This window comes from Neophocaena asiaeorientalis, unplaced genomic scaffold (assembly GCF_003031525.2).
Source record: "Neophocaena asiaeorientalis asiaeorientalis breed wild unplaced genomic scaffold, Neophocaena_asiaeorientalis_V1.1 scaffold226, whole genome shotgun sequence".
Taxonomy (NCBI): Eukaryota; Metazoa; Chordata; class Mammalia; order Artiodactyla; family Phocoenidae; genus Neophocaena; species Neophocaena asiaeorientalis.
The window spans coordinates 6,166,055-6,184,350 of NW_020173037.1; the positions used below are offsets into that span (position 1 = coordinate 6,166,055).

Sequence of the window (18,296 nt, forward strand, 5' to 3'; positions counted from 1 at the left end):
TATCATAGTTTTTCGTTTGTGTCAACCAAAGAAATATAGAAATAAGGGTTGGTTACTTTAGCTTGCTGCTAAAATGAAAAGTAGATTTGGCTTTATTCACTGTAAAAACTAAAGTATTCACACCAAGCGTGAATTTTTTTTTTTTTTTTGCCAGCAAAAGTTAAAACATCAAAGAAACCTCTTTCAAATACTAACAAATTTACTTACAAACACCTATATTTATTATTTCATAAATAGGCGCAACAGTTTCCATAAAAAAAGATTAAATACAGACACAGTATGAAGAAATAATGATACAGAGCCGCATGTAAAGGTTATAATTTAGCTGTTTCCAATCTGTTTCTGCATCTAATAAAATACCATGTAAGCATTTGGCAGTTTTATACATAAAAGGACTTAAATGACATTTACTAACCATTACACAAAAAGTGATACAAAAAAGCAATTTTTCTGCAGTACAAAATAAACGTGTTTGCACTTCCCTTCACACTAGTTTCTTTTTGTCTGATCAATGAGACAAAGCCAATTTGTTTTTAAATGAAAATCGTTTGGGAATACGGTTTTTTTTTCAAATATTTTGAAAATATAGAACTATTAGTCAGTTGTTTTAAAAATGAAGTAAAAATATGAATGTTTGCCAATTTAACCCCTATTGTGAAATCAATAAACTGGGATGAGCCAGTTTCAAATCACAATTTAGCTACAAAAACATTCACATTTTATACTCTAGGAGAGTGTGACATAGATGCTATTTACAAACTTGCTATGACTGCTACATCAAGCCATTTAAAAAGTCTTTAGTAGTTTCATATAAACACCCATTATGAAAACCAATGGAAAATCCAGGACTTTTATCCAAGACATCTATAGTTGCTAAGGCAGTTACTATAGCGCAGCACTTCACAGCAAAAAACCAACATAAAATCTGAATGGTCCAAATTTCCTTCAGGGAAGAAGAAAAACAATGTCCATAAAGGATTAAAAAAATAATAAAGAAGCATGACTATTTCTTCCAGAGTGGGTGACCCACAAGCTCAAATGGTCCTAAGTGCTTAGCAACTTGTATTTTTCTAATAAAATGGAGAACTGCCTTGACTATACAAAGCAATCCACGGTGAAAAGACTTCCCTGAATGCCTCAGTGGAAAGAAGAGGTGTTCGGATTTTCAGGTAAGGTACAGTGCTTTGTCCCTCTGCATGCCCCTGTGCGAAGAGAAAACAGACAAATGATGCCTTGTTAACAGGACAGCCTTGCTACAGGTGACCAAGGGGGACGTGTCTATCTGCTCTAGCTTGAGGGGTGGAGTTGGGCACTGGGAAAGTGCACAGTAAAAGCCAACAGGATCTAAAGGCATTTATTCTTGGAATGGTTGGAAGGATGCTTAAAATTTTCTGCTTTCACGAACACGGAACCGTTCTAGATTATCTTTTGTAAAGCAGGAAGAAATGACGGATCTTTCCAACGACCAGAGAGCAGGGCACAACATGCCTGCTAGGAGAGCTGTCTGCCACCAGGTGGCGATGGCTGGCCACTTACCCACTACTGCAGTAGTCATTCCAGTCCACGGGCTGGGCGGGAGGATTTCTGCACCCAGAGCGCACATATTCCATGGCCTGGGTGACCACTTGTGCAGCTGTAGACGTAGGATTGATTATAGTCTGATAGTCGGGAAGATTAAATCCCTGAAAGGGAAAGCAAGTCCACAAATAAGGATCAAAGTGCCTTTTTAAGGAGAAAAGCACCTAAATATTTGTCCATTGTTTGCAAACACTACTGCCTTCTTGCTAGTGTCCCTGAAAGGGCAAGCTTATCCCAAGGACGCAGAAAACTTAAAACAAAGATGGAAAGGAAGTGCCCACCACCCATCCTTTTTACCTTTCCTTCATTTAACCATGTGCTAGAAAACCTTGAATTATACTCTTGAGCAGATAAATTGAATTTAGAAGCAATTTAAAATTTAGAAAAGCCAACTCAATCAAAACAAAGGGGAAAGGCCCTAAACCCCTCAGAGTTTATGTTTTCTATCAAACCTAAGGATGCATTAATAGTTAATCCCCAGAATATGCAACAGAATCTTTTTTGAAGGATCCAGGCAGCAGGTGGCTGAGTGTTTTATTAGACTACACCTATTCACATATTGTTCTCAAAACTCTTTTTCTTCAGTCAATCACAAAGGGACCATCTGCTTCTTCTTTTATTTGTACTTCTTTCTCAGCTAAAAATTTCAACCAAAGCTTTTTAACAGTTGTTGGACTAATATAGGGAAGGAGATTCAAAACAACTTGCCAGTGGAAAACACAGAGAAGGAAAAGTATAAGACAGAGCAAATATTTTTAAATTGAAAAGTCTATTAACTAAATAATAATCAGACTTCAGGAAGGTTCTTTTAATACACTGGTATGGTGAAGTGTTGACTGTTAATCCTTGCAGAGCTATTAAAAATTCAAGGACAGAATCTCTGAAGTAGATAGCTATATCTGGTAAACAAAAAGCATTACACGCTAAGGTTTATTTTTAGCTTATCTGGTGAATTCAAGAGCAGCATAAGCAAGCTTTACTGGAAATGACCAGAAAGGCAACTTAATTAATCTTGTGGCTGTCTCTTTTTGCAGCCGATTTCATACATGGTTCTTAACCACCGAAAGATCAAGGGATTTGAAAACAATTCATTCTCTATTTACTTGCAGGGAGCTTCTTTTGAAGGTATATTATTGTTGAGATTTTCACCTTTTTAAAAAAATTCAGCAGAATGAACAGAAAATTGATTTTCAACTACGGCTGTTTCCTTAGACTTTCACTCATTTGAGGGTACCTTGGGTAAAGACTCAAAGACATCTATTATCAAATGTCCTCAATTCTCAGTATTGGCTTTAAGATATTAATTTATTTTCCATTCAAGTGATAAAGACTTCAAGCCAATGTCCACACAAACTCCCACCAAAGCTGCTCATGAAAGACAAATCATTGAAAAGTAGAGTATTCAGCCAGCTGCGCTATTTGACCTCACACAGACTAGAAGGAATAGAATGTTTCCTAAACTAACAACTGGCTTGTGGGAGGTAAGTTAGTTTATGCAGACACCACCTGCAGCTCCAGCCATAAACATTTTCCAAAATAGGGGGGTGAGAAGTGAGAGGTATATAACTGGATATTTGGTTCTCCAGGCCTTTCCAGGCTGGCATCCTCTCTTTCTCCAGACCATCCTGTACCTCTGTGACACAAGGAGTTTCACTGGCTTCGGCAAACTCTATCCGTTTCATTATGGTCCCATAATGTCTTTATGGGGCTCACTGTCCAGCTTTCTGGACCTCTTCCCCGAGTGTCTCATGTGATGCTGTGTGATGCTAGGCAGACAGCAGGAAAACGTCCCCAGAGAGAAGAGCCTCGCGCTGACTCTTATTTCAGCCCCGTCATCAGGGCTGCCCAGTGACCAGAGTGTTTGTGTTGCTTACTGGATATTCTCAGGGTCGAACCCACAGTAGTGGGTCAATAAATCATGTGTTCCAATAAATAAATTTTAACATTGACTATCTGATGCTAATCTTGGAAAGGCCTGGGGAATATAATTGTGTAAATACCAAGGCTTTCCTATCTTTTTATTTATGTAAAGTTCTCCATGTTGGTTTTTTGCACAATCAACAATACGTAACCTAAAAGTAAGTAAGTCTCAAAAACAGAGTAGTTGAAAATATCTCGCGTTGAAGGTATGGAAACATATGAGAAAGCAAAAAATAAATAAAAATCAATCAACCTGCTTCCACCCAACACCACACAATCAAAAAACGGAAATGACCATTGTTTTTTTTTTTCCTATCCAATGAACATGGTCCCTCAAGCTTGGGAGAGAGAATATCAGGAGAACATTACTTTTTAAGTGATCACTTTAAGATTAAATGGGTAACTTCAGTTTATAAAACCAAAATTATGTGTTATCTACAAAGCTCAAAGATTTAAAATTCAGCTAACTTCAATGCCTAAATTTAAGATCACTAGTATTAAAACAACCAAGGACCAAGAAAAATACAAGCAAAGCCTGAAGACCATTATTTCACTTGCTTTCAATTTAGAAAATGAGACATTCTTCTGAAGACTGTATTAAGAGATGCTGAGGTCAAACCCAGAACTATGGACGTTTTTATTACTGATGTAAATATGAAACAACAATGATGATATAAATTTTTGAAAAACTGTTTGCTTAGCAGTCTAATTAAACAAGGCCGAATATTTTGCATCTTAATGCTCAAGAGAAAAATCACCAACTGTTTTGTAGCATGCCTGGAATTTTAAATTTCATTTTCTGGTGCCAGATTGAAATAAAAATAGGAAACATGATAAAGATTAATTTGATGTCAGAAGGGACATTTGCTCTTTAATTAGATTTCTGTAGCCCTAGCAGTTTTGTTGTGCCACCACAGCAAGTCCTAAAAAAGCCTGCAGCAATACCAAACAGTGATCTTCATATCCACACTTTACTGGGAACTAATTTCATTTCCTGCCTGTCTGGAGAGGTATTTTCAACAGGCATCAATGTTTTTGTCTTCACAACTGATTTATTCATCAATCTCAATGTGATTTTTTTAAACCTTTAAATTATACCCACATCCTAAAGCAGCTGTTTATTACACAAGGAAATTGAAAATCTGTCTGTGTGATACCATACAAAGATTTTTTTCTTAAGGTTATAAAGGAAGTTGACAGATATTAATGATTTTTTTTCTCTTAACATCATTCGACAATATAGTGAACAAAAAAAAGAAGAACATTGGACCAAAAAAAGCCCAGGTCTATGGGCTTACTGTATAAAATATTATTCCGGAAAAAAAAACAAAACAAAAAACGATTACTCCTGGTGGACTATACAATCATTTTTGCGGGATACATTCATTTTCCAAAGGATAATAAAATAACTAAAGTAATACTGAAATATGAAACTCTACTTTAAAAATACAGGAGCCATTAACTTTCTCCTTCTCTTTTTTTCTTTGTTTGGTGTTTGAAAATGGGAACATGGCCCCCGTGCCCAGGAAGCAAACATTGTCAGGATAAAGATGATGGACCAGACAGGTCGAATCCCATTCATTAGCTCTACAACCACAGGCTAAAGACCCACTTGGATGACATGAACACTGGCCCCACAGACCGCTGTGACTGTAATAAGCTGAGTGACATGGAGCGGTGATGGACTCTCTGATCCTGATTGTAGGGCTGTCAACTTGTTGGGGCTTCCAGCCCCCTTAACCTGCAGGATCCTACTCCAGTGACCTACCCATGAATCTGACCTCATTGCCCACCACTCGCCCTTCCTTGCCAGGCTCCCCACTGGCCTCCTTTCCACATCTGCACAAGCCACACCCCTCCCAGTTAGGTCCTCCAGCCAGGAGCCCCTTTTCCTTGCTACTGCTCTCTGCTGGTATCTACCCTTCCCACCTTCTGATTCTTTTTTTTTTTTGCGGTACGCGGGCCTGTCAATGTTGTGGCCTCTCCCGTTGCGGAGCACAGGCTCCGGACGCTCAGGCCAGCGGCCATGGCTCACGGGCCCAGCCGCTCCGCGGCATGTGGGATCTTCCCGGACCAGGGCACGAACCTGCGTCCCCTGCATCGGCAGGCGGACTCTCAACCACTGCGCCACCAGGGAAGCCCGCAACTTCTGATTCTTAAAGGCTGCTTCCTCTTCTCATCCACCTGCTCTTGAGAGGGGCCTTCTTTATCCATCCCAGCAAAAGACCTGCCGTTCCTCCACACACCCTGCAGTTTGCCCCCTTGTTTTATTTTTTCCATGGGATCCCAGTTATTTATCTGTTTATCTTATTACTACCTGCCACCTCCCCGCCCCAACTCTGATGTGAGCTCCATGCGCGCACAACTCACTCAATTTCTAGAGCCCTGACAGTGCCTGGCACACGTTAAAGGGTTCAATTAATCTTTTGTGAGTAAATGAAAAGATTTAAAACTTCCAAGGATTTGAGATTCTACGAACAAGCTTGTAATTTCTTCCAATATTTAAACTTTTACTACTAATTTTTTATTCACTCATTTGTTCATTTGTCCCTTCAACAATTATTTTATTGACTGTCTACAATGATCAAGGCATCGTTAAAAGTGAGTTCAGGGCTTCCCTGGTGGCGCAGTGGTTGCACTCCGCCTGCCGATGCAGGGGACACGGGTTCGTGCCCTGGTCTAGGAAGATCCCACATGCCGCTGAGCCTGCGCGTCCGGAGCCTGTGCTCCGCAACGGGAGAGGCCACAACAGTGAGAGGCCCGCGTACCGGAAAAAAAAAAAAAAAAAAAAAAAAAAAAGTGAGTTCAGTCACTGTGGTCTCTGCAGCTGTACTGCCTCTCCATTTTGGGTTCATGCCACTTTGTCTTCTATTATTAATGTAAATTGAAATCAGGTCCTACCGTCTCAATTAAGAACACTTTCTGACTTAAAGACTGATGAGTAACTTGTCCAATGTAATCCGTTCTATTTTTTCCTATTCAGTTAAGATTCTATACGGAAAGACACATCTCTTAAGTTTCCGCGTGTGGCCTTAAGCAATTTTGAAATGTTGGTCACAGCCAGCTCATCGAAGGTATGAGTATAAATGGAAAATGAACTGTCTCTGAGTGGATACATTAGTAGAAAGGCGTTCTCTCTGCACAGAGCTCTGGCCCTCAGCTCGGGGAGGGGACCGTGACTTCCGTATTCTTTTCTCTGAGGAGAAACACCCCTCACTACAGCAGCACACCTAGGCAGGACTCGAAACACGTGACCGAAGGTCGAGTCCCTCGAGGTATTAGCTCTTCACTCAAACACTACTGGTTCATTAAAATGCGAGGACACCCAAAGAGCGTCCCTCTTATTGAGAGTAACATCTGATGGAAAGAATGGCAATTGGACCCTTTGAATATCACTTGCTGGTCACAAACCCCGCTGTAGACAAGGCAAGGTGGTGGATGGAGGTTGGCTTTCCCCAGTGGGTCGACAGACAGTCTGCTGACAGGTAAGTCAGTTGTCTGAGCTTTATCAATATCCTTGGCTTAGGGACCAAAGAAGACTTCAGTAAAGAGATGAGTCCTTTGCTCTCCACAACCATTCAATCTCAGAACTAACTAGGATGTAAAGACCCTCCCAATTCTCAGAAGAAACTGTTAAGAATTTACAAGAATGATTAAGAGTGAGAGGCCTAGCGTTTAAGACTCCAGGCTCTGGGCTTCCCTGGTGGTACAGTGGTTGGGAATCTGCCTACGAATGCAGGGGACACGGGTTCCAGCCCTAGGTCCGGGAAGATCCCACATGCTGTGGAGCAACTAAGCCTGTGCGCCACAACTACTGAAGCCTGTGTGCCTAGAGCCCGAGCTCCGCAACAAGAGAAGCCACCGCAATGAGAAGCCCGCGCACCGCAGTGAAGAGTAGCCCTCGCTCGCCGCAACTAGAGGAAACCCACACACAGCAACGAAGACCCAACGCAGCCAAAAATAAATTAAAAAAAAAAAATCCAGGCTCTGATTGCTGAACAGAGTTGGGTTTGAATTCCAGCTCTGACCTTACGGGCATGTTACTCAACTCTGCTGAGCTTGAGTCGCCTCACCTGTGAGATGAAGGCAACATCAGGACCTGCGCTGTAAATTTTCTGAAATTAAAGATGAGGTAGGGTAACGTCTTAAGGTTGGTCACTGTCACCTCCTGGAAACCCTGTCTATGACGGCAGCACTAAGGATGAATTTACTATATTTGACAGCTGTCTGCCTCCTCTCCACCCCACTGTGGCAAACTCTAGGCTCGAAGTCCACAGAGGGCTAGATATCGCTCCCACAGGAAGACTGTGCTTGCACATTTAATTACAGCTCTGGGACAACAGAGTCATTGGATTATAAAAGTGAGAGATTAATTTGATATGTTTTATAGGCTTTACCTTGATCTCTTTTGTTAAAACAAGCTTTTAGGATTTTTAAATGCTTTACGTTCAGTTTACATCATTTGCTCCTTATTCCCAAATTTTAAAATAACACCAAAATCCAAAAGGAAAAATTGACTTCAAAGAAAAGTTAAGATTGCACACAAATGTTTTCCATCACTGGGGGGTGGGCAGGGAGGCTTCCAAACCTCCTGTGTTTTCTAATCTATGTAGAAGCCAGATATCCATTTTTAAATAAAACTCTGGTTAACATTTTCATTTCTTAGGACTCTTAAGGGTGCACCAAATTTGATATTTCTGACTAGAAATAGTGGGCCTGATTTCATCTTGCAGCATTTACTGGACTCAACGGGCATATCATCAAGGCTTTCTCATTTCCAAACAACACAGGCATATATTTTAAAGGCAGACTTCTCAACCCCAAAGAGATCTTTAGCAGTAGTGGCATCCGAAAACAAATGTACTTTACTCAAGAGGCAGAAAACAGGAAGGGTGATTAGAAACATGAAGCAAAACGGGTATCATGGGAAAGAAGCCAGGGATTATGAAAAGCAGAAGCTACTGTGATCGTATGAGGCTGCCCAATTCCCCTGTGAATTACTTTTCGGGAAGCAGATATTTGTTGAAGATCTTCCATTCTCTCTCCACTTAAACAGAAGACCGGACAAGCCCCCCCCCTCCCGCCGCCGCTGGATGAACAGACCCTCCAGCAGCTCCGAAGGGGAGTCCAGCGCGCGGCGCGGCGCGGCGCGGTGCGGAGCGGCACGTACCTGCTGCATGGCGGGGGAGTGTAAGGCGGGCTGGACCTGCACGGGGAGCTGGGGGCCAAGGGGCTGCTGCATGTTCAGATGCTGGTGAAGAGGGGGGCTGATCTGGAGGGGAGGAGCGGGGGACACGGCCATGTTTGCTATAGAGACAGTCACTGGCATTTGGTTATTGGCCTTGGGGGCTATGCTCCTGGGGAGACTGGGATGCATGGTGGTTAGGTGAGGGTTCATTCCTGGTTGTTGGTGATAGTGAGAACTTAGGTACAGAGCTGAGTGGGCCTGGCTGGGCCCAGGGAACACTGACGGCGGCTTTGAATTGACCAGCTGCGGAGGCTGAGATGTCTTCACGTCAACGGGTTCGCTGTAGCTCTGCGGAGGAACAAACAAGAGCAGAGTTAAGAGACAGACACACGGGGGTTGCTTTTCCTTAGGAAGATGCTCTGAGTTCACTCGTGAACGGTCACGTGAATCAACACCTGTTACTACTCCTGACTCTCAAAAACCCCTCCTTCATCACTTGCCACGTGACTTTATGCAAGTCTGAGCTCATTGCACCTCTTTTATGAGGTGCGACGTATGATGACATCCTTTTTTCTTTGCTTAAATGCTAAGCTCTAATTTGGTGACTTTTCTCATCATCCAAAGAGAGAGAAAAAGATGAGGGGTGGGGTGGATGCCATCAGTGCCCTAATAGGAATTACCAGCCAGTGTGGCTCACTTGGAAAGGAAGTCACTTCTGGAGTTGTTCTGTTGATTGTATGTTTAGTTTTTTATTTTTCCTTTTTATATTCTCAGAGAGCCTTGGCATAGATATTTGCACAAAGAAACAAAGTTGGTTGATGGAACTGGATAAGGAAGAAAAGAGTTCAAAAATACCTTTCTGAAGTCATATAAAACCACATTAATATATCTTCAAAGTAACCATAGAACACGTTTTGATTTTTTGAAGAGTTGGTGATGAATTATCCTCAATAATGAACTGGATAAAAATAATCTCTCTTAGAAATTTTAGACTCCATCATAAATTAATATAATTTTGCCCTAACTTTTTTCACACCTTCACACGGTCATTTCCTAATAATCTTTTAATTGACTTAAAAACTAGACATTTCAGTGGAAGCTGAAAAGCGTCAAGAATGAACCCCAAAGCATTTCTTCTTGGGCATGAACCTGCCTACTTCTGGTGAGAGGAAGAGGCTGATAAACAAATGGTGAAAGGTGAGACCAGCTGGAGAAAGAAAATGCTGAAATGTCCTTCTGGAGAAAAAAGTCACTTGGTCAAAACAAGGTCTTGAGGATGCCTCTGTGCCCTTGTTCTGTGACCTTGATGTCATGCTTCTTCCGTTGATAAGTCAGCATGAGCTTCTTGTTACCCAGAACTGTAGGGCCTTCCTGGGCTCCCCTGGCTGGGTCTCCGCACAGCACCGTGGACAGACAGGCACGTTCACGAGTCTGGCTCATCATGCACAGCGACGTGAAACTCCGCGTGGGAACTTCATTGCACAAGGCGGCCAGCAACGCAACTCATTTCCTCCCAACGGTGTAGGAAAACTGAGTGAGAGCCGCAGGAAGAACGGCGCTGCACGTGTGCTGAGCGGAGGAGGCCAGGCTGGGGTGAGCACTGGTGGCCTCACATCCTCTCCCTGTGGGAAGGACGCGACTGCCATCTCTAAAAACATGTCAGCCATGGAGACGTGGGGTCCTGTGAGACTCTGATTTTACTCCAGGCAGAGTAGATAGTAAGGTGAACCCTAAAGAATCCAAGCTCCTCTAAAGAATCCTCTCGTTATATTTTTCTCTGTGTTAGTAGTGATGCAGATTTTCTGAAATAGGAATAGACATGCAGACTCCCTGCTTTCCGCATTAACATGAAAAAGGTCAAAAACTGTTCACAAAAATTTTCAAGGGGAGGCTTTAGACCAAAGAAGCTTTATGAAATGTAGTACCTAAAAGGTGCTTTCAATTAAAAAAAAAAAACTTAAGTCATTTTCTTTTTTTGGTTCCATTTAAAAATTCTTATTGTTGATGTGCAGAGCAGTGAACAATTCAAGGAAAAGGTCAAATGGGTTAACTCAGGCTGTGTAAACAGCGACTAGCTTTACATCAGAATAACAGGTACTGCAGTGATATGCCTCAAAAGTCATTCCATATATGCCAAGGAGATTATGCGCTTATTGTGTGTCTGTGCGTTTAAGTCACGAGGCAAAGTGTTTTCATTGTGTTTGTATTCCCTCTTCTCTGACCTAGCACAGAAGGGCTAATTTCATATTTAGTTACATACCGCATCAACTTCATGCAGGAAAGGAACAGTTACACAATGACCAGATAGCTACAAAAATTAATACATGTTAGTGTGTCTTCTTTTTGGCCTTATAGTTGCTTTCATTTAAACAGGAAAAAAATCACTCACAAGTCCCATACTGCCCAAACTATAAAATCTATGGAGTTGTAAAATGTTTTCACTTTGTATTTCTGTAGCCAATAATCGCATCATTATCTAGTGATATGGTACACACAGAGCAGTGGATAGGCAGCCTGGGCTTGTATGAACACATATGTGTGTATGGGAACACAGCATGACAGGTTCAGATATGATCATACGATCGTCCCAGGAATTCCAACAAGGCAATTAAAAACATATTTAAATTAAACAAACCTAAAGGGATATACTTATGCTACACTTAGAAATCACGCTTGGCAAGCAGTTGGGCTGGCTTCATGGGCCAGAAGCCAGTCCTGGCAAAGCAGCTCTAGGGACTTTGCCACTTTGCCCCCCACCGACACAGTTTCCAAGTTGTATTAGAGGGGGTTTGTGGAAACATAAATGTCCTTAAGAAACAAGTTTCCATGACAAAATATGTGTGGGAAGAGCACTGGGCCACATCAGGTTAAGAGGGTGCCTCTCCTGCAGGACTTGTCAGAGTCTTGAGTGTGTTAATGTACGCTGTGAATCTCCAAGGGACCATCACAGAAGTCTTTCCTCAGTGGGCCATTTCACTGAAATAGTCTTCAATGGAAAACACTGGTTCAGAGGAAGAATTAATAAATTACACATGCATATTTAAAATGACAAATAGAACATACATTTCAATTTAAATAGTCATATTTCTTGCCTCAAATAAACTAACTTGTATTGCCCCCAAATACATATATAAATTACATCCATCCAGGTGTAAAACCAAAATTATCCTTTGTTTCATGTTTACTGGAATACTATCTGCATAGAGAATTTCATATTCTAGGCCAAGGAGAGTGATACCACTTCCCGAAGGAATTAGGACGTCGGTATCTTCTCAGCTATAGCCTGGAAGAGCTAAGGCATGGATACATTAAGGCAAATTCAAAATAAACCATGAACCAAATTCTCCTGAATTCCACTTTCTAAATAATAACGTGCGGTCTGATGTATAGTTAGATGACAGATAGATGTAGAGATAGAGATATAGACAGATAGATACAGAAACAGACAGCAACTTACTTGAGGTACTTTACTGCCAACCTTGAGAAGACTCCTTCCTCATAGTAACTAAACACAAAACATTTTGTCTATCCAGCCATTAGTTTGTCATTTGTCTTCTCAATTCTAAAGCATGTAGAGATCAGTACTGTTAAACCTATTTTGAAATAGTAGTAGTTTTTAATCACTAGAAGGACTATAATGAAGTGAAATTAAATAGATTTCCAAAACCAAGGATTTAGACAATACTTGAAACAATTTTTAACACAGAGAGAGAAAGAATTTTTGGGAAGTTACATGTTTTCTCTATATTTTCAAAGTCGTTGAATATGACAAGATAAATAATAACACATCTAGCTACGTGCCTAAACATTGCAGGCACTCCACTGGGTGTTCTCTTCCTGCATTCTCTCTTCACCATGATGTCCTGCACCAACAGGAAAGATTTTTTTTTTTTTCTTTTTTTTCTGGCTGCGCAGCTTGCAGGATCTTAGTTCCCCCACCAGGGATTGAACCTGGACCCCGGCAGTGAGAGCACGAATCCTAACCACTGGACCACCAGGGAATTCCCAGGAAAGGATTTTTTAAAGGTCGGGACTGGAATCTTCTGTGTCCCATGCATCTGACACAGTGCCAAGTATAGAGAAGACAAACATGTTTGTTGAGTGACTGAATGACTGTTCTTGAACAATACCGCAAGCAGTCACTGTTGCCCTAGCTGATATTCCTGACAAGACATTCTGTTCCTCTTCCTAAGGGGTAAGGAAAGATCTGAAATCTCTGAAAACCCACAGAATATCAGATTGATCTTCATTCTCTGCTCTTATCATGAACCACAACCTTCCAGAAGAAATGAGAAATTATAACCCTTAGCTTTGCCCTTTGGTTAGGTACCACGTGCTTTGTTCCCCACTGGATCTTGGGTGGATGGCAGGAAGCAGGGAAGCTTACCGCGTTTCATCCATATTTTGAGAATTTGTATCTTTATGTAGAGATTCACTCATTTAGAAAGGGAAAAAAAACTGCTTCTAGCTTCACTTCTGATGAATTCTTAATCAGACTAATACAACAGACCACCTATTAATTACAGAGATATTTTATTGTTTTGGAAGATAGGCAGAACAAGTTTGTTTTCCATAGCAAAGTGTCATGAATTCACAGCAAAGCGTCATGATTAAATGGAAATATGAAGAAATCATAAGCTTAATATACTCTCACTGTCATTTTCTTCCAATTAAACTATGAAAGCAGGGCTACTATTTTGCAAATAATTACATTGTATATGAAGATCTCTATACCTTCCATTCAGAAACCAGAATTACTTTCTCATACAGTCTAAATCATTTAAATTTGTTTCTAATCTCAAATGCATTAACCACTTTTATTTAGTGGTGTGTGCTTTGTGTCGGTCACCTGCCAAATATGACCCTATCAGTGTATACACAACTGAAAATCCACCCTCGAATGTGACATTTTCATGGGATGAATGTGTATTTGCTATTGGTTTATAAGCTCTATTTCCTGTTTTCTTTTGGGCCCCTGATTCTAAAGGATGTTTTCTATAAGCAAAATGGAATGTGTGTGTGGGGGGCACAATGAAGACCTTTTGGGTCTTTTCAGTAGTCTTTCACAAAGGGTACGACTCTATAAACATTAAGGTACTTCTTATTAATCAAGTTGTTGATTGTCCAAGATAGTTTCAATCCCATTTACTTTGTATAATGAAGATAATAGTCTATAGTCTATAATAAGAGAATAGTCTATAAATGATAGACTAGTCTAATAGATAATAGTCTATAAATAGTCTATAAATGCTCCCTTTCTGGGATAATAAGTACTATAAAAATGAAAGATTGACAAAGCAATTGTTATTTAAAACAGCAAAGTATAAACACAAGACATAAAGCTCAGTGGAAATAACAATATAGGAGGCACTGAACCAAATCAGATTAATAGTCCATCTAATTTGATTCTTGTTTCCAGTGCTGACCAATACTTGATGCATTGGAAATTAAAAAACAAAATGTATGTACCTACTCAACTGTGCATTGTTACTTTTGGAAGGAAAATTCTTCTTGGTACTTGCAGGTGATTAGCTTACACCCTGAAGCATGAGATTTTACTATCTTTAAATCACGATCTGGGCTTACAGAGCTGCAAATTTTATGTTAACAGTCATAAAATGATCCATCCTATTTTCATATTCAGACTAAGTATTTGTCTCAATAGCTCTCTACGGCGTGAATTCTATAAGTTACTTTCATCCTGTAAAAAGAAATCATTTCTTTTGTTTCAAATTTACTATCCTTTAATTGAACTGAGAATTGTGTTTCTTTACTATCGGTCATGGCAACAGAGAACTTACTTAATTTAGTTCAACACTGTCCTATACTGTACATTATAAAAAGCTTCCATCATCCTCTGTAAGTTTCGGCACCCCAGCTCAAGGTACAGACAAAATCTCGTATTTGATGTGTGACCTTAAAGTCATGAATCTGATTACTTATACTGAACATACCAGAACATATTCATCCAAACACTGTCTCTTTCCAGGCTGGCACTTCTGAGCAGCTGTACGCTTATTTCAATAATGCTGCTTTTACTTGGAATATTTGGGAACTTCCGTACAGGATTTGCTTCAGCGCCTGTGGGACATCGCTTTACATATCCTCAGACAACTCTTTGTCTTTTGGTGGTGAATTTGATTTTTGGGAACAGCTAATAGTCACTTGAAGCCAAGTCTGTTGGATGTATATGGGTGATGTTTGGGGAAAAGAATGAGGTGTGAAAACCATGCGACAATGTTATTTGCTAAGGGGGCTCATAAACTTTTGCGGAGTGCGGTTCTAAAAGAGGACCTGCCGAAAGTCTTCTGAACTCTGGGGCGATCATAAAGTAAGTGTGTAGCCACCCAAGGTGAGTCCTTTGAATGCAACACTCATTTTGGGAATATAAATTCTGGTCTATGCGATAAGATAAAGCTAGTTCCAGTTGCTTTAAAGTTATACGTTGCTTTCAACGTAATTTAGGCTCATGTCCAGGAATTCCTGAGTCTATGGAAAAACTGTATTTCCTTAAGCTTTACTTAACAGTCCAACCCAAAATGACCTGAAATAGCAGGTAAAACCACTGCAGCCCAGAAACCGTAGGCTCCACAATGGAATATATTCTTGACCTTCAGACTATTCGTAGGCTCCCTCAGCTAAAGGCTCATAAAGACATTTCAATTAAGGAACCCGTGTAGGTGATTGTTTTAAATGTCTAGATCATTTTTTTTTTTTTTTTTGCACAGTACATGGGCCTCTCACTGTTGTGGCCTCTCTCATTGTGGAGCACAGGCTCCGGACGTGCAGGCTCAGCGGCCATGGCTCACAGGCCCAGCCGCTCTGCAGCATGTGGGATCCTCCCGGACAGGGGCACGAACCCATGTCCCCTGCATCGGCAGGCGGACTCTCAACCACTGCGCCACCAGGGAAGCCCCTCTAGATCATTTTTTATCTTTATAAGAGAAAATATGTATGAAGCAAATTTTTCTTATTTTAATGCCACTTTAAAATTTTCTTTACATCAAAGCGGCCTTGCAGACATTGAAAATATGGTCCAGCTATATCGCGAATCATATACAAAACTTTCCTAGTTCTTTGCGCACCTATCAATAACGTTAAACATAAAATTGATAGTAATAATAATTGCCGGTATTAAGTGCTTTCCTGTGTTCAAGATCCTGAATCATGCAGTTTATATATAGTTTCCTATTTTATTTTAATGGAAACCTAATGATGTAGCTCCTATTATCTTCTCTGTTTAACACATTAGAAAATTGAGACTTTAAATAGTTGAATAACATGCATAAAAGCAAGTAGTTAGGAAGTGAGAAACCTGGAATTTGAACCCAGATGGAGCTGCCCTGAGTGCCTGGGGATGTTTCTGCCCCCTGAGGACTCGTTTTGTGTGACACTGGTGGTGCGTTAGAGGTTTTTATGCTTCCCTTGGTGCCTGGGGAAGCACAGGTGCTGAAGACGCCTTCAAGATCTTCTCCAAACCTTATTTATAAACCTTTGCTTCCTGCTTTTAAATTTCTCAATGGAAAGAAACGGTTTGCCTAAATAATCCAAGAGTTTGGTTAATGCTCCCTGTTCAGATTAAATTCCTCTAGGGTAACATGGTGTTTCCATTCTTGTTCTGGATTCAGAGAAAGCAGAGCACAAGGAACCACTGCCCATGCCTGACACCCATCATGGGGTGAACATGCCCACATATGTGTTTCTCAGACTTAGTAATGCCAAATCCACTCTTCTCTGCTACTATCTCCCGCCCTCCCTTTTCAGTTGCTTTATGACTCTTTCCTCTGCAATCTCCCCAACTTCCCTCTTTAAATCGTAGAGTCTAAAACTGAACAGGTTAGTTTTTCCAGGTGTTACCCGGGCTGTGCTTGCAGCTGCCAGTGTGCTCCCTTTCCTGTGTCCTTCACTGCGTGTGTGTTTCCACGGCAGAGGGGCTGTGCTGGGCGGGTCTGTCACCGAGCAGATCTAACCCTGGGTGGGTCTGTCACTGGCTCCACGTGACTGGGTAAAGCACGTGCACAGCTGGACAGCAAGGCACAGAACAGGGCTTCCTAAACATTCCGCAGGCCCCAGCGTCCTCTGAGGGTCTCGGGCCGGCCTCTGGTGGTGGGCAATGGGTGGAAGGGAGGGGGCAGCCTTCTATCCTCATCCCCAGCCTCATTTAAACGAGAACACCTTTACTCTTGGCTGTCTAACATGTAAGAGTTGGCACAGAATTTTACTGAGGATAATAAGAGGCCGCAGTTCTAAAGATATAAAAATTGACAGTCACCCAGGGTAGAGAAAAGCCTACAAGCTTTGGAACCGGAGAGCGAGTGTGAGCTCTCCCTCTGCTACCACCAGCCTCTCCTTCGTCTCTTAGACTCTCCAAGTCACTTAGTCTCTCTGCCTAGGGACTGTCTAGAAAATGGGGCTAAATCTCACTTCGCAGGGTTATCGTGATGATGAGTAGAAATATATGTAAAATGCCGAGCACAGCGTGGGACACATAGAAGCTACTCGATAGCAAGGTGCCATGTCTATTTGCGTTGTTACTGAAAAAACTTGGGTGTCCAGCTGAGAGTGTGTCTGTATTGTCATTTTCAAGTACGAAGGTTAGAATATTCCACTACGACTTCAATTTTATTCGGGTCCAGAGTCATGTTAATTAATATGCCGGGTTAGATGGTGTATAATTCATTTAAGCTAAAATGTAACTGAAAGGAGAGGAGCACTGTTAATCCTATGACTCAGTCTCTCGGGTGGACCAGTATTCACTGGCTGCCTCGATTTTTTGTTTATGTTCTGTAAGAAACAGCTAATTTTAGAGTAGTGAGAAGCAGTTAACTTTAGAGTACAGTTTCAAACCTCTCAAGTATCACAAAACCCTCTGATCTGTTGTGCCCACCTTTGGGCTCTCAGCACCAAGCCCTGTGCCTGATGTGGAAAAGGTGTTGTGCAGCTCTGGCTGGGATGCAGACTAGGGCCTGGAGTGGAAGCAGTGAGAAGTAGCCGCCTTAACGTGGTTACACATCAGAGAGGGCAAGAGCTGTTGGCCCAGGGATACAAGGCCTTGTTGGATGAAAGACATTGCATAGAAAGTTGGTACCAAAATACGTAGCTCTGGAGGAGTAAATCAAAATTGCCAGCGAGAACCTAGGGAACTGGACACAGAGCTTTGGCTAATACGGTATTTCACTGACAAAAGTGACCTTAGGAATCCATCAACAAAACGAAAAGACAGACTGTGGAATGGGAGAAAATATTTGCCAATGATGAAACCAACAAGGGGTTAATCTCCAAAATACACAAGCAGCTCATACAACGCAATATCAAAAAACCACACAATCCAGTCAAAAAATGGGCGGAAGACCTAAATAGACATTTCTCCAAAGAAGACATACAGAGGGCCAAGAGGCACATGAAAAGATGCTCACCATGGCTAATTATTAGAGAAACGCAAATCAAAACTGCAGTGAGGTATCACCTCACATGGGTCAGAATGGCCATCATCAAAAAGTCTACAAATAACAAATGCTAGAGAAGGTGTGAAGAAAAGGGAACCTTCCTACACTGTTGGTGGGAATGTAAATCGGTGCAGCCACCATGGTAAACAATAGGGAAGTTCCTT

At 41.4% G+C, this 18,296-nt stretch overlaps 1 protein-coding gene across 1 annotated transcript in view; it reads right to left on the bottom strand.

Moving 5' to 3' along the window:
* Positions 1 to 202: 202 nt before the first annotated feature.
* Positions 203 to 18,296, bottom strand: part of TOX (thymocyte selection associated high mobility group box) — a 184,973-nt gene continuing 166,879 nt past the window's right edge. The window contains exons 7-9 of the mRNA XM_024742660.1: positions 8,669 to 9,034; positions 1,537 to 1,682; positions 203 to 1,202 (exon numbers count right to left, since the gene is read on the bottom strand). Of these exons, the coding sequence (XP_024598428.1) occupies positions 1,166 to 1,202; positions 1,537 to 1,682; positions 8,669 to 9,034 (549 nt within the window). The 3' untranslated portion in view covers positions 203 to 1,165. The remainder of the gene's footprint in view (positions 1,203 to 1,536; positions 1,683 to 8,668; positions 9,035 to 18,296) is intronic.